At 35.0% G+C, this 15,071-nt stretch overlaps 1 protein-coding gene across 4 annotated transcripts; it reads right to left on the bottom strand.

Moving 5' to 3' along the window:
• Nucleotides 1–37: 37 nt before the first annotated feature.
• On the bottom strand, nt 38–14,423 carry LOC118058599 (myosin-2). 4 transcript variants are annotated; one of them, XM_035071322.2, is made up of 25 exons: nt 14,165–14,423; nt 12,630–13,101; nt 11,341–11,442; nt 11,098–11,241; nt 10,845–10,995; nt 10,709–10,736; nt 10,364–10,532; nt 10,204–10,267; nt 10,072–10,085; nt 9,898–9,982; nt 8,778–8,881; nt 8,524–8,662; nt 7,868–7,986; nt 7,599–7,754; nt 7,425–7,514; nt 6,682–6,759; nt 6,397–6,555; nt 5,284–5,451; nt 4,846–5,051; nt 4,625–4,760; nt 3,402–3,531; nt 2,963–3,076; nt 2,772–2,887; nt 1,781–1,993; nt 38–980 (listed from the first exon to the last, which is right to left on the bottom strand). In XM_035071322.2, exons 2-25 carry the CDS (start codon nt 13,065–13,067, stop codon nt 516–518), a joined length of 3,588 nt encoding a protein of 1,195 aa, XP_034927213.1. In that variant the 5' UTR covers nt 13,068–13,101; nt 14,165–14,423; the 3' UTR covers nt 38–515. The 4 variants fall into 4 exon arrangements, with proteins under 4 accessions (XP_034927213.1, XP_034927212.1, XP_034927210.1 ...); XM_035071321.2 differs by having other exon boundaries at nt 14,243–14,423; XM_035071319.2 differs by having other exon boundaries at nt 14,250–14,422.
• Nucleotides 14,424–15,071: the final 648 nt, after the last annotated feature.

Raw genomic sequence — 15,071 nt, 5'->3', positions numbered from 1 at the left:
GGTATTTGCATGAACAAAACAATGACAGCAAAGTAGATTAGAACAATGCCCCGATGCTTCAGGGGGTAAACAAATTACTTACAATATACTTGTTATGATAACATAACAAGCAACATAGCAATTTCACTCCATATTTCACAACTGGGACTACCAAGTTCGTCCTTGTATCTACGCTAACAAAATATACAACTGACTTCCACTTAAAAAAAAAAAAAAAAAAAAACTGGGACAGGAACAAACCTATCTGGCTATTCACATGGCCGTCAATCCTTCCACCAAGCAACAAAAATTGGTAGACGCGTACAATTTCTCCAACTACACTACCCTCATGAAATATACCAATTGCCAGTTGCCATAACAAGAATAAAAGCAACACATCCAGAATCAGAAACGAAACAGCTTCCTGGAAGCATTGTCGCTTCTCGATTGCTGCTTTGAGTACTCTTCAATTTCTCCATGTCACACCAAATATTATCATATCATAAGCTGGATCATTTTGATCCTCTCATGCCTGCCTATCTTCTCCACCATTTTCGGCGATTTCTATCAACTTCTCCATGCCCAAGTTTGTGAAGCCTTGTCTTCGTCTCCCGTAATCTAACCTTATAGTCTTTCTTCCAAGTCTCAAACTTAAGTTTCAATCTTCGAAGCTCTTCATCAGGATTCATGTTGGAAGCTGATTGTCCTGCCCTGACCTCAACTAATGCTTTGGCATCATCATTGAAATTTTGTTTCTGCAGCTCAAATTCCTTTGCGAGATTGTTGACTACATTTACAGGGCCATTATTCTCCCTCCCTGCTCTTAAATCAGGAAAGGCATTAGCAAATATGTTGGGTGTGTTCCCACCAGGAGTTCGTGATTCCATTGAAACATTATCTTCAGAATCATAATCACGAGGTGATGTAGAAGAATCAAGTTTTCCAGGTTGGGCTGCAGTGTTATCAGCAGCAAGACTCTTTCTGGCAGCGGCAAGACTTGTCTGCAGTAGAATTAAAGAATACTTCGTCAGGCAATGGATAACGAGTTACTTCGCAGTTTTCAATCTTTGTGTGTGTAGGCTTGTGTGCACACACATCAATAAGAGATCAGTAATTTTACTTTCCACATTGCATTTGAAGCTATTGATAGAGGAGCAACCATAACAAATTTAGATGGATTGTCATGCATCAATATGCAAAAATTAATCTCTTAATTCTCGGCTTTGAGATGGATCATGGTGCAGAGATCAGTAATAAAGGAAGTAGCAGAAAGGTTTTGATCTCCTCAGAAGACATGGACCTGAACCAGCCCAATACCAACAAAATTTACCATTGCAGCCATTGAATCATTCATCAGAGGATATTTATTAAAGTTGCCTTCTCAACTTCTCCTGGGTTTTGAAAATAAATCCATCAAATAACATTAGAAAATTGAAGATACTACTCAGTTAAAGAGCATGACCATACAATTTACGATTACTCCACTTTTTTTTGGCTCTATAGTGGGACCTAGACCAGCTAAAGAGCATTGGAAGTCCCTATGCTTATTTAGTGGATCATCTTGGACAGCCAATATACCTAATATGTACATGGGAATGCTCAAACTAATTCCAATTGACAATCTAATCCTACAGTCTATGTATCTAGTGAAATATAATGACAGTTCAATATAGAAGCAATTGCTTGAAATTAATTTCTCCACAGTTCTTAAATCTGTTTTAAGTTCCTGTTATACTAACCACAAAATAAAACATATGATGTATGCACTTAGTAATGAATTAATATTAAAAAGCAAACTCACTTGCAATGATAACATCTGCATTTGCCACATCTCTTCCATTGCTTTCATTTTTGCCTCATAATCAGACCACCTTTTCTCATACTGTTGTAATTGCTCTTGCAGTGCAGCATTTTCCTCTTCCTTTTGCCCAATTATTGCTTCTGCTTTAACAACCCTTTTTTGGAGCTCTGCCAAAATTGAAGTCTGAATGTCAATCTGCTCTTGTGGTATGACCTGGTCAAGCACGAGAAGTCAACTTCTTAGCTCTTCAAAGATGCTTGATATGCACAGAAAAAACAAGGAAAAAGCCTCTCTAAATATTGCACACGTCAGAGCATACATGAAATCTCATCACAGTAGAATGGAACAACATAATTGCACCAACACCAATGTTATACCCAAAGTATAGCGTTCAAACAGACAAGGCCAAGGATTAACACTGCCCTGAAAGGTTGCAGTTCATCAACAAATGTCATCTATCATAGGTTGAATATAATGCATTATAGCAGGCAGACCAACGACAGTAAATGCAATTATTTATTGTGCACATTGTTTTATTGAATATCAAGATTTCAGAAGAAAATACAATAGGTTGACTGAATACATGATATGGGAAAGGTCAAATACCTAGAAATCAATTCAAACCAATGAAAGACAAACACTATACAGCCAGAAAGAAGGATGTATTGGACATTCAACAAATGAACCTGGCATCCATACAGCTTAAAACTGTGTGTGGGTGTGTGCAGAAAAAATCTGTACAAATGCATAATAGTGATACAAATTTCAGCCTTGTGGCCCTTCCTCCCATGATGAGTTTCATAAGACAAATAACAAAGGAAATACAACTAATTGAAAGAAATCTTGCCAGAAGCCAGAGAAACCAAATACGTGCAAACTTCTGTACATTATATTTGGGAAAGGCAGTGACCAACAACCAATTTCAACAAAGGGACAAAAAAGAAAATAAAATCAGGTTGTTGAAACGAAATAATTAGACCAAAGAACATACCTTCACTTCTGAAATCTTCTTGCCTGGCTTTCTTTTAGAATTTGAATTCTCATGGATTAACCGCTTCATTTTATGCATATTGTTGAATTGCTTTCGAGCCAACCACCCCCGGATTACTGCAGGGACAAATAATGAGAATATTGTATCTAACAGACAAAAAGTTAAAATCACCAGTAAATAACAGCATCTACCAGATTGTAAATATACAGCTGCTACTAGCTGCTCGTCCATTGCTATGGGAGCACTAGCTGTGCATTTCTTTTTAATGTGATTGAATTTCCTTCTTATGTTTTCACCACGGACAACTGCATCTCAATAGTAACTTGAATCAAATGCTGAGCAGAAAATACTTAAATAATCAATAACAAGCTCCTCAGCATCCATCCCGAAGGAACAGACTATGCTAAGAGCTGCCTGACAACTGATTTTGGTGCCATATAGCAAAAACATACAGAGCACCAAGGACAAAGGACACCTAAAACAGAAAATACGCTTTGTATTTGTATGGTGCAAAGAAAATGTGAGCCAAAATATGAAATTAACAAGACTACAAAGCAAATGATTTTGGTGCCATATAGCAAAAACATACAGAGAACCATTGAAATTTTTTTTTGAAGAATAGTGCATTACATGATTGTAATACCATCACTCCTTGTTTGAGTTCATGGAAATTGCGACGGGCCTGGCCACCACGGAAGCATTTTTGTACCCCAACAATACCTCGCAGAAACTGTTTTCTCTGCTCTTCTAATGTTCCAATCTGTGAGCCAACAATAAGAGTCAGGGATCTAGTTAAACATGAAAATCTTGCTACAAGCAAAGAGATTTATTCAAACCAATTCCTGAAAGTAGCATCAAACTAATGAGTGAACTAAGCTATGTTTTGCTCTTAAATTGGGTAATGATGATATTATTGTACACAGAAGAATAGATTGTACCTCACGTAATGAGAAATGGAAATATTACAAGCAAGAACATAGAGGAGCCAGCAACCCAATATTGTTCCAGCCACTTTAATTTTTTCTAACTCATCTCTTCCTTTTTCTGATCAAAACCCTAATCTAATATACTGGAGTGCATATAAGCAATTGATACTTAAAGCAACAGCCAATCAAGGCCACAAGGACAAGCAAAATTTCACAGAAATCAAAGCTAACCAGTATGATGACAGCAGCCATATATAGCTTGATCTATTGCGCCAGGGCAGAAACAAACCAAGCCAAGACAAGTAGAGGTTTTGTTGCATTCAAGCTCTATGTGGTTTAATTCTAAAAAGCTTGAGAAAGAAATTTTCTAATGGCAGCTCAAGCTTGGAACTGTCGCAGAGCTTGGATCTATTGCACCAGAGAAGAAACAAGCCAAGACAAGACGAGTAGAGGAATTCCATTCAAGCTCCATGAGGTTTAATTCTAAAAAGCTTAGAAATACATTTTCTAATGGCAGCTCAAGCTTGGATCTGTTGCTAAGCTTGGTAAACTTTGATCAGATCATAAGCTCCTCTATTCCATTGACAACACTGGCAAGAGCCATGCACTCAAAACTTTTACTTCGTCATCTTACACTATTGTTAGTTTTTTTATTTATCATTATTTTTTTTCATATATTATGTATAAAACACTTTCCGTTAAGACTTTATTTTCTAGAATGTGCCAGGGTAATTTAATATAAAGACAATCCAATGATTAAATGCAGCTCTGGAGGTTTAGCAAAATACACCCCGTCATCAAGTCCATGCTAAAAGGCTGAAGTACAACTTCAAGGCCATTAAAAGCAACGCAGATGTAATCCATAAACACCATATTAGAGGAAATAACAAAACATTTATGAACTGTGAAAATAACATGAGTACATACCTGGCCCATCCGAAGATACACTTTGGTGTAACCAACTTGATACATTTCAGGGAGGACATTAAATTTTTTTAGAACAGCAACTGACAAGCTTAATGGATCCTGAGATACATTTGTATCCAGGAGTAGGAAACCATACCTAAATCACATGCAGGGTTATGATAGGAACGATCAGCTTTAAAATAAGGAATTATTGGAGAACTAACAGATTGTATCTTATTTACCTTCCTGCAAATTCTTGATGAGTCATTCGAGTAGGATATCCAGATCTTGAGATCCTCACAACCTCCAAAACTCCACAACATCGGAGTTGCTTTGAGACAAGATCATCTTCATACTGGCCAGGAAGCTGCTTACCATTTGGTTTTATGCAGCGAATGAAATGAGGCGTAGTTTTCTCCAACTGGTGCATTAGTTTGAAGAGTTGACTCTGCAGACAGGAACAACCACTCAACATTTTGCAAAATACAAAGTATGCCAGAATGCAGATAAAAACAAAAAATGGTTGATGCTGTTGCCAGAAGAATTATTATTTTGCCCAAGCACAAGATACAGTTTTTAGTATGCAGCGATCAATTCTAGAGCACCCAAAGTCAACCAGTAAAAGTGTTCAAAATGCCAGAAATTATAATTGTTATGCAGAACAGTAGAAGCTTATCTACCTTGAACTTTGTGCCAACACTTTGCATTGAGGGTTCCGACCCACCAAATTGGCTGGATGGACTTGCTAATTTCGGTAATTGACAACCACATGATGATAGCAATTGGATGAAATCAGAATGCATTGGATCTCGGTTCTTTTCTAGAAACCCATTTGTATCATACACAACCTGACAAAACTCCAAATATTAGTTTATTCTTTAACCTATTATCAACTTAAAGGTTCAGAAAGAATAATAGTTTCTAAGGATCAGAGTCAAATGTAATTTTAGCTGACAGCTGGAGATGCTACTCAAACAAAATAGTAAAATATGCCAAATACAAGAAAAAGTACCTTCTATCAAAATAAATATCTTAGAGCATTTTCAATTATGAGAAATTACTTGTCTCATTGCTAAGATGCAAATAAATATTAAAATTTGGATTTAGAACAAATGAGTTCCGACATTAAGAGTTTCCTTTTTAAGTTTTTGGCATCAATTCCAACTACTGAGAAAAATTGAAGCTATAAAAGCTCTACAGAGTTTCATCATTGTAACATGATTCTACAAGTGGATCAAATTTGCAACGGGTGCCTGGCCATGATTAGGTGCTGCAATATAATTGTTTCCTATTATCTAATTAACTACTTAATGACAAGGAAATCCTACAAGGACAAAATATAAGCAGGAAGATATACAGCACCACGTTGCATCTTCAGTTATTCCACATTATATGGAACTTTCTTTTTTTCCAGAATTGTTGATAATTAAATTTAAAACATGAAAATCATGAGTGAGAAAAGGGTGGAAAGATGGATGATGCAGAACGACCACCGATGGACATAAAAAAAATATCTACAAAATCATTAATAGTACAAGGGTTGAAGTCTTCGTAAATATCAGATCCCTATTTATAGGCAATTTTTGTAACTTTTATTAACTTTTTCTGCGGTCAGTTGTTGTCATCATGTAAGATTTTTCTTAAGCATATTATGAACTGCTTTACATGTATTCATTTCAAATCTAATACAATGGAACAAGCAAAAACCCTGATTGAACTAAAGCTGCCAATCTGACTTAAAAATTTCAACAGAGCAAAAAATCATAGCTCCTCAAAAGTAAACTATAACTCACCTCTCCAGCATAATGACAAACACCAAAAGCCCTGCCTCTTTCACCTTTAAAGCAAGGATTACCATTCAAATATTGCTTGAGCTTATTGGCAAAGGTTAAATCAGTGGCATTGGGGAAATTTGATTCCTCATCCAATAACGACAATAGCCCCAAAGGTTTCTGCAGAAACCAAAACAATTAAGGAGTGACCACCTTAAGTATAAGGCAAGCATTTTGATATCACACGCCTAGGAGAACTCTAAATATGCATGTGCAGGACATAGACAAGAGAAGCTGTTACAATACCTTCTCAAAGAGATTTAAGCACTCTTGATTATCCTCAAAATCAACTTTAGTCCAATCAATCCCATCCTCTTCATACTCCTGCAATTAATAAATAAAATGGTGAGTTTGACAGTTAAAACAATCAGATTTCATTAACCAAAATTCTTAAGCAGGAAGCGGGGTGAGAAAATACACCCAAAAAGTCAATGAGACTTTATAGTTGAGGAAATAAAAGAATCCAAGTTTTAAAATAGAGAAAAATGGTTGCGATAATTAGTTGGTGTGATCAGAGCAATGCAGACCTAAAATATGACTTTCTACACATTTTCTAAATACAAACATTTTAAAATGCAACTTACAAGTTAGCACAGAAATTTAACTGAATACTTAGATGCTTCAATATTGGAGTTGCAACAATCTACATAGATGTCACATTTGTTTCATGCCTATGACCAGGCAGCATAACTTCATGGAAACAGAGAAGCCAACAATTTTGGTGATGTACACTTCTTGATTCGCTTTTAAAAATCCCTCTTACACAATTTTGCAAGTGTCTAGACAGCAAAAGCATATTCATTTCATTTTTATTAATTAGAGATGACATGTAAACATTCATTCACAGTGAAAAAACACAGAAAATAAGTTTGTGTATGAAATGATAGCATATGGATAGCATTTTGCACCATTGCTTGCAACCACAAAGGCCACTTCCATTATGATCAGCACACCCCAGTGTTGATGTTGCTTCAATATGATATGCTTACCTGCTGCTCAAGTTTAAATAGATGCCGGTTGAAATGTTGCTGCAGCCTCTCATTTGCATAATTTATGCAAAATTGCTCAAAGCTATTATTCTGAAAATGTAAAGAGGTGATCATCAGGGACACAAGTGTAGAGCACTAAAAGTCTCACCAAACAGATAGATAAGATTTATAAACCTTAAATGACTCAAATCCATAAATATCAAGGATACTTATGGATCTCCCAGTAATCATCAGTTCACCCACTTCAAATGACTTGTTTATTTGTACCACAAGCCACTCAAACAGGTCTGCATAGATAAACTTTGACAATGCATCTCTTCTATCAATAGCCTGAAAAGAATACGATAAGGAACCCTTAAAAAACCATGTATCACAGGTGAATATACAATGCTTTTGGGGTAATGCGTGGGTAAATTTGTTTTCAAATGAAGAACTAAACATGCCTGCTGCATTGTCAATTTTTTAGCAATGCTATCCTTTCCAGCTTGGATTTTATGGCTTGATAGAGCCAACATCAGATCCTGGGCACTGCAATTTAATAGCCTGGCAGCACTGTTTACAGCTGCCAAAAGGAAAACAAATGGAATCAATCTTATTTCAGAAAAATCACCATGATATACCAGTGATAGCATGTCATGAATTTAGCATTGCCTCATGCAATGTGCATGTTTGAAGATCCATTATTAATCAAAATCATTGGATAGATCCATTCCACTCATTCAACTGAGTGTTTATATCAGCAGACATTCAAACACATTAAATACTATTTCAGCATGATACTTGAAATGAAATTGCACAGGTGATTATGCTCATCCAAATTGCCATAGGAAATCCAGGACCAAACTCAGTAAACCCCATCTCTTTCCATGAAAATATTCTTCTGTTAGGAAGACACCAACTCTTAAAACAATGAACAGATTCAACTAGGCACTTGCACCTTTTTTATGATGACTCGAGACAAGCTAATCAAGCGAAAAACAATCACTATGTGATTTCCCAATTACATTTATGGTGAAATAAGAGAAAATAAGATGTTGTCAGCTATTGTCAAGTACTAAAAGCTGGCAATTCAATTTACTCAAATTGATATCACTCTTACCTTCATCGGCCAATGCCTCCACATGATTTTCATTGTCAATTACTTGAAATGAAATGTTTCCAAGCCACAATACTGCAGCAAGCATTGCAAATGCCTGCTCTTGATCTTCTTTGTGAATTTGAACAATGTCCAGGGCTTCCTGGGGAGATAAGGAAAATAACACACAAATAGGGAAAGATGGATGCTTATGACCATGAAATAAAATGAAGTGACAGTGGGCCTTCAACCCATAAACAGACAATCATTTGAATTACCACAAGCTTATGAAACTTCATGCCATCATTAACACCGTCGATTACCAAGCACTCACTCTGGTTAAGATACTTGTACTCGCTAGCCATTTTAAGGTTAAGTCTATCTGCAGAAGAAACAAGAAATTACCCCAACTCATGAATCAATTGCATAGTGGAACATAGAAGTAGAGAACACATGATATATGTTTATCTTTTCAAGAAAAAGAGCTGGAACATAGAAGTAGCATGAGAGTTTCTGATTGATAACTACAATAAAGCCTTCCCAAAGTAATCTCAGTCAGCTATATGGATTTATGATTGACCATTAACAAATTTCAGTGTGTTGTGTCTTCTACAATTATAAATCACCAACAAAATTAGCATATAGAGAATGTTCAAGCAATTGGATGATATACCATTTGGTTACAAAAAACATCTTTCCATTTTTGCAGATTTCATTTTCTTTTTAACAGGAAAAGGTGTTCATTTGGCAGAACATGAAGAACTGTTTCCAATTATGAAAAATCAGAAATGCATTATATTTTAAGAAATACAACATAATACGTAAGTACATTGATCAAGCATAAATATCATTTGAAAAAAAAAAACAAATTATTATAATCTGAGGGCACAACAAGGATTTACAGGCTTCAACCACCAATGACAATAAAAGCAATAACAATCTAAGAGAGGAAAAGTACTTTGGTAATAGTGAGTATCGAGAAACTGCACAACCAAGTGGATGACACCAGATGTTTTTTTGGATGCTAATAGGGTCAGGAAAAAAAAAATTGAACTTGGTAGGAGCAAATGTTGTCCAGATGAAAAACAAAGCAAAATTGTATACAAGTTTCAACATAAACATGGAAAAACAAGGATTCACAATTCTTATTTTTTAAGGGAAAGGAGGGGGGGGGTTGCAATATTTTTGGGGAGAGAAAAAAGGCTTTGATTTTTCCAAGACTGAGCGAACCTTCATTTCCCAGTGCAACTAACATTCAGTTGAGATTCTAGAAGACATAAATAGTTATAGATAGACACGTGATGTCAATGCTACTAGTTCAGCCCTTTCTGTTCTGTGAAAGAAAGGAAAATACATGCATCCCATCACATGCAAGGTAGCATAATGCAAAAACAGTACCTCTAAGAGTCGATGGAGCACCAGCACAAAGTTGATAGAAGATATGGTATGATCTTTCACCATTGGCAAGCTGAACTACTCTTGACTGGTCAAATGAGAAAATGTAATGTCAGAAATGGATGGTGATGCTGATTGACATTCCAAGCTAAAACTTCAGAAGCAGGGGTAACTTGCCTTTTCGAGTAGGACTATCAACAATTATCATCGGCGAATGGTTTTTGAATATACATGAGTTCAGGTTAATCAGTACCCAGATATCAAATGGCAGACCAATAATGACAATCTATTCAACTTCAACATACTTACAAGTTTGGATTTTAGCACCGTGAATCTTTCCTGATGCGGTAAAATGAATTTCAATCAACTTTCCCTGCACCAATTGAGAATTACCTATAAACCAAATTACAAGAACAACAGATTTAGGAATCTAACCCAATAAGAAGAAAAAGAATTGGTGACAGCTTACAAATCTACTAGAGTTGTCATTCCTGGATGTTTTTGCATTCCCAAATGCTTCAAGTATACAATTGGTCTGAAGGATTTCATACTCCATACCATCATTGCCACAACCAAGAGCAGCCAAGTACTGCATAGCATACTTCGCTGTCTCAGTTTTCCCAGCTCCACTTTCACCACTGTAGGATAAAAAATAAAAGTGACTCTTCAGAGCAGCAGAAATATCTCAATTGCTCATGAAACATGAAAGAGGCAATTAAAGCTGCATAAAAGAAAATACCACAAGACAACAAGGGAAAATATCATGGAAAAGCTCCAAATTAGACTACATTAATGAAAGAAAAAGGCAACAAACCTTATGATTATGGATTGGTTCTTTTCATCTGCAAAACCTCAGACAGGAAAAAAAAAAGAATGAAGAAATAAGAACTCTCAGAAACAATACTAACTTCAAACTCAAATGGTGAAAGGAAAAAAAACGATTCATCCACCTCTCATCATCTCATTATAAGCAGCATCTGCTATAGCATAAACATGAGGGCTGTCCTTAGCCTTCTGCTTGTAAGAAGTGAGGGTTTCATTTCCATAAATTGGGATGTCTTTAAAAGGATTGACTGCAATCAAAACTGGGCCTGCTTTACTCTGTGGAAGGAAACACAACAGCCAGTCAAAGACAAGCAGAAAGGAAACATAAATTTGGCTTGCAAGGCAATTGCATGACCATCAGGATTATATTCTACTCACATAAATCAAATCCTGAGCATATCTGTGCTTAACATTATGAAGCACAGAAGGTTCATTTAAATAACTAAGCTGTATGAGATCATCTACACCCTCAAGGACATCAGGATTTGCAGGTATGAGCTCTTCTGTAGACACTTTGATAACCTAGCAAAATGAAAAGCATTATTGCATATATAATCCACCAAGGAAGTAACCAGCACGTGTTTAAATAGAATCAGGGATAAAAGGAGCTTATTAACTTACAGTTCCTGATGAAAGTGAAACAGTTGCTTCATCCCCTGAAGTTGACTGTATCTTTCCTATCCCCCATTGCCCATTTGGGAGCCGACACCAGACACGTAGCCTCTGAAAAAAAAATGTTTAAATTAATGTTTCAATTCTCACAAATTTAAAGAAAAAAGCAGAGAGAGAGTTTTCCCACAAAAGTATGCTCTTCTCAAAACAAATCTGGTGCCTTCTGAGAAGCTACTGTAATAATTGACAATAAAATAACAAATCCTTAGTATATAGCCTCCCTAAACACTTCAGCTACAGTGGATCTTCTAATTTAAATTACGTGCCTTCTGGGAAGCTACTGTAATAATTGACAATAAATAACAAATCCTTAGTATCTAGCCTCTCTAAACACTTCAGCTACAGTGGATCTTCTAATTTAAATTTGGCACAGCTTTTGCTTCTGCTTTTAGGTGCTTTTGGCTTAAAAATGCATTAAATTGATGTTTTTTAGTGATTTATGATTTTAATGTGCTAATTTCAAAAATAAAAAAACAAAATTGAAAGAACGCATTTTCATGCATTTTTCAAGCAAAAAGCTATTTTGAAAAGCACCATGCACCACAATCCTAGACACCCATTTATGATAAAAGGTGCCATCCAAGTACACACTACGTGATACCTACGAACTCATCTCAACAACACAACAAAGTTAACTTGTATCTTCTTTCGCACTCTGCCCCCACCCACCATAAACCATTAACAATAACAACTCTGCTCTTTCTTCAAAGTTAGTCTTCCAGTAAGTACAGCAATATAGAACAGGAACTAATGTTCTCTTCGAGCTTAAGTACCCCTGCTGCTACACATGACACCAATGAATTCTCCATGATAAGAAACTTTCTTTAACTCTTAAAATTACTATTTCTGCCGTGTAATTATAACAAAAACCCTAACTAACAAAACATCCATAACAAGAAACATCCAAGCATTCCTCTTCTTGCAGCACAAAATTGCAAGCTAATAATAATATTAAACACCAATAACCAGGTTAATCCAACAAAATAAGAATAAAAACCAAACACATGACACCAATGAATTCCCCATGATAAGAAAACTCTTAAAATTACTATTTCTGCAATGTAATTATAACAAAAACCTTAACTAACAAAACATGCATAACAAGAAACACCCAAGCATTCCTCTTCTTGCAACACGAAATTGCAAGCTAATAATAATATTAAACACCAATAACCAAGTTAATCCAACAAAATAAGAATAAAAACCAAACACATTAATTAAGTTTTTTCATCAGTTACCTTCTTGATAAAATAACCAATGTTATCATCCCACTCTTTCCCCTTTGGCACTGAACCCGTGACTGGTCCCTTCACTTTCTCATTATTCTCTTCTACATACGGATTAGAATCCACACAATTTTGATCTTTCCTCATTTTCTTGCTTCCAAAACTCCCTGATTTGTACCCTAACTCCTTCTCCTTTCTTTTATTATACTCCTTCACTTTAGTAACTCTTGTCTCCACTTTGCTCTCCACTTCTCCATTGGAACCAACTTTAAAGTCTGTAGGCAGTGAGTGGCGTGCTGAAGGAAGGCGTGCCCTAGAAGCAGGCCGTGCTGGCAAAGCAGGCGGCAGGTCCTTTGAATTCTCCAAAGCCTCATCTCGTCGCCGCAGCGAATCTAGCATCTCCTCCAAAGAGCTCCTTGTCACTGCGGCTGGTGATGCTGATAACATCATTTTTATCGCCAACTTTTCTTCCAATGTCAAAACCCTGAAAAAATGACACACCAGTAACTCATAATCTTTAAGAAGAGCGCTCAAAGTGGGACCTCCAAAATTAGATTACAGTCAGGATTTCTCCTAACAACTTGGGATCGATGCTTGCGTTTATGAGGCCCAGAAGGTAAAAGAAGATGACACAAATTGGGTTTTTCTTTTCTGTTTTGTTTTTTCTCTATTGAGTCAAAAATTGAATAGAAAGAAAGAAAGAACTGATTCAACAACAAACTCTAAAATTGTCACCAAAAGCTCAGAAACTTGTAATTCAGTACACAACACTTTCAAAAAAAACAAAACAAAACTGCTTAGATCATCTGCTTAAGATCAACATGGGACCCGCGAACTTAAATTAACAACTAATGACCGGTGATTATGAGGCCCGAAATGCAAAAGAAAAGGGAAGAAACTCAAGATGACACCATCTTTGCAATAAATTATTACATATACAGAAAGTTGCTAATATGGGGTGGTTTTGTGATTAAAACAAATATTCAAGAGGAACAAAAAAAAGAAAACTATAACTCAACAACAAGTCGATAATTGTTACCAAAAGCTGAAAAATTGGGATTTATTAAGGACAGCTTGATAGCTTACAAACCCTAATCTGGATCAAAACTACAAATTTCCAGAAACAATAAAGAAGACAAAAATCTCAAATTCAAAATAAAAACAGCTTCTTGTCTCAAAAACTCAAAATTGATGTTTAGACAAGATAACATTTCAAAAATAATAATAATAATAATAATAATAATAATAATAATAATAATAAAACAAGTATAATTACAATTGGTAACCAGAAACTCGAAATCTTTGTCTCCAACAAACGCCACCTTGTCCACTTCGAAGCTAAAGACCCAAAAAAGAAACCTTAATCTGGACAGAAATTTAAGGCTGAAGGTTTTAAGAGAAGGCGAGATTTACAGGTGGAAACAAGAAAACAAACTTCGTTTAAGGAAAAAAGAGCGTAAGTTACGAGGGAGGTTGAAAGAGTAACAAAATGTGGTTTAAGTTTGTTAAGAAAACAAAAAACAAAAAACAGAGAGAGAAAAACAAACCTTGAGACTAGAGGGAAAGAGGGAAAAAAGGCTGTTTTTTTATAGAAAAAAAAAGAAGGAAAAACAGCAGAACAGAACTTATTACTAGTTTTGATGAGGTTGTTGTTGTGGGTAGTGTCGTTGTTGTTGCTGCTTTAAGGTTTTCTTCGTCTTCTTCTTCTTTTTTTTTATGTAATGTTGTTTGTGGTTGCAGGAATTCAAATTTTGTGCTCGTTAGGTGGGGAGGGTATTTTTATTCGTTTCTTGACAAAAACGGTTTATTAGATCTGATAAAAAAAGATGATGGATAAGGCAAAATGTTAAAACTTTGCTTCATAAAACGCACAGCATTTGGCACCATAATGGTAACTCTTTAAAACAAAAATTAAAAAAAAATAATTTTTTTATGGTTTTGATATTATGATTTCAAAAAATAATTTTTATAAAATTAAAAAATATTATTTTAATAAAAAATACTTTAAAATATAATTATTACCATATTCTCAAACACTCTCAATATTTTATTATTTTTTTTAAGATTAGAGAGGTAGTATAATTCTTTTGAAAAGACATAAATTTATTTTAAAATTGATCAAAAGATTATTTGGAATTAATTATTTATTGTTTAATTATCATATTTAATTGATAAGAAAAGATAAAATTTATTTTATTTTTTTCTTTTATTATACTTATCACCTCCATCCTATTCTTTTAAATATCTCTAAAAATAGAGGTAAATAATTACTTTAAAAAAAAACTAGTTTTAACATTAACTTCTCCTATTTAGTTAATAAATCACAGAAGTTAGCTTTTAATTTATTTTTGTACTATTTTTAGATATTTAATTCTTTTTTAAATTCAATTCTTAAGACTTAAAATAATTATAAACGTAACATTTTATTAAAACATCTTAATTTAATATACTAAT

Source organism: Populus alba, chromosome 1 (genome assembly GCF_005239225.2).
Source record: "Populus alba chromosome 1, ASM523922v2, whole genome shotgun sequence".
In the NCBI taxonomy this organism is placed as follows: domain Eukaryota; kingdom Viridiplantae; phylum Streptophyta; class Magnoliopsida; order Malpighiales; family Salicaceae; genus Populus; species Populus alba.
Note: the sequence above shows the minus strand (reverse complement) of the source record. Positions and strands in the feature narration are given on the sequence as shown.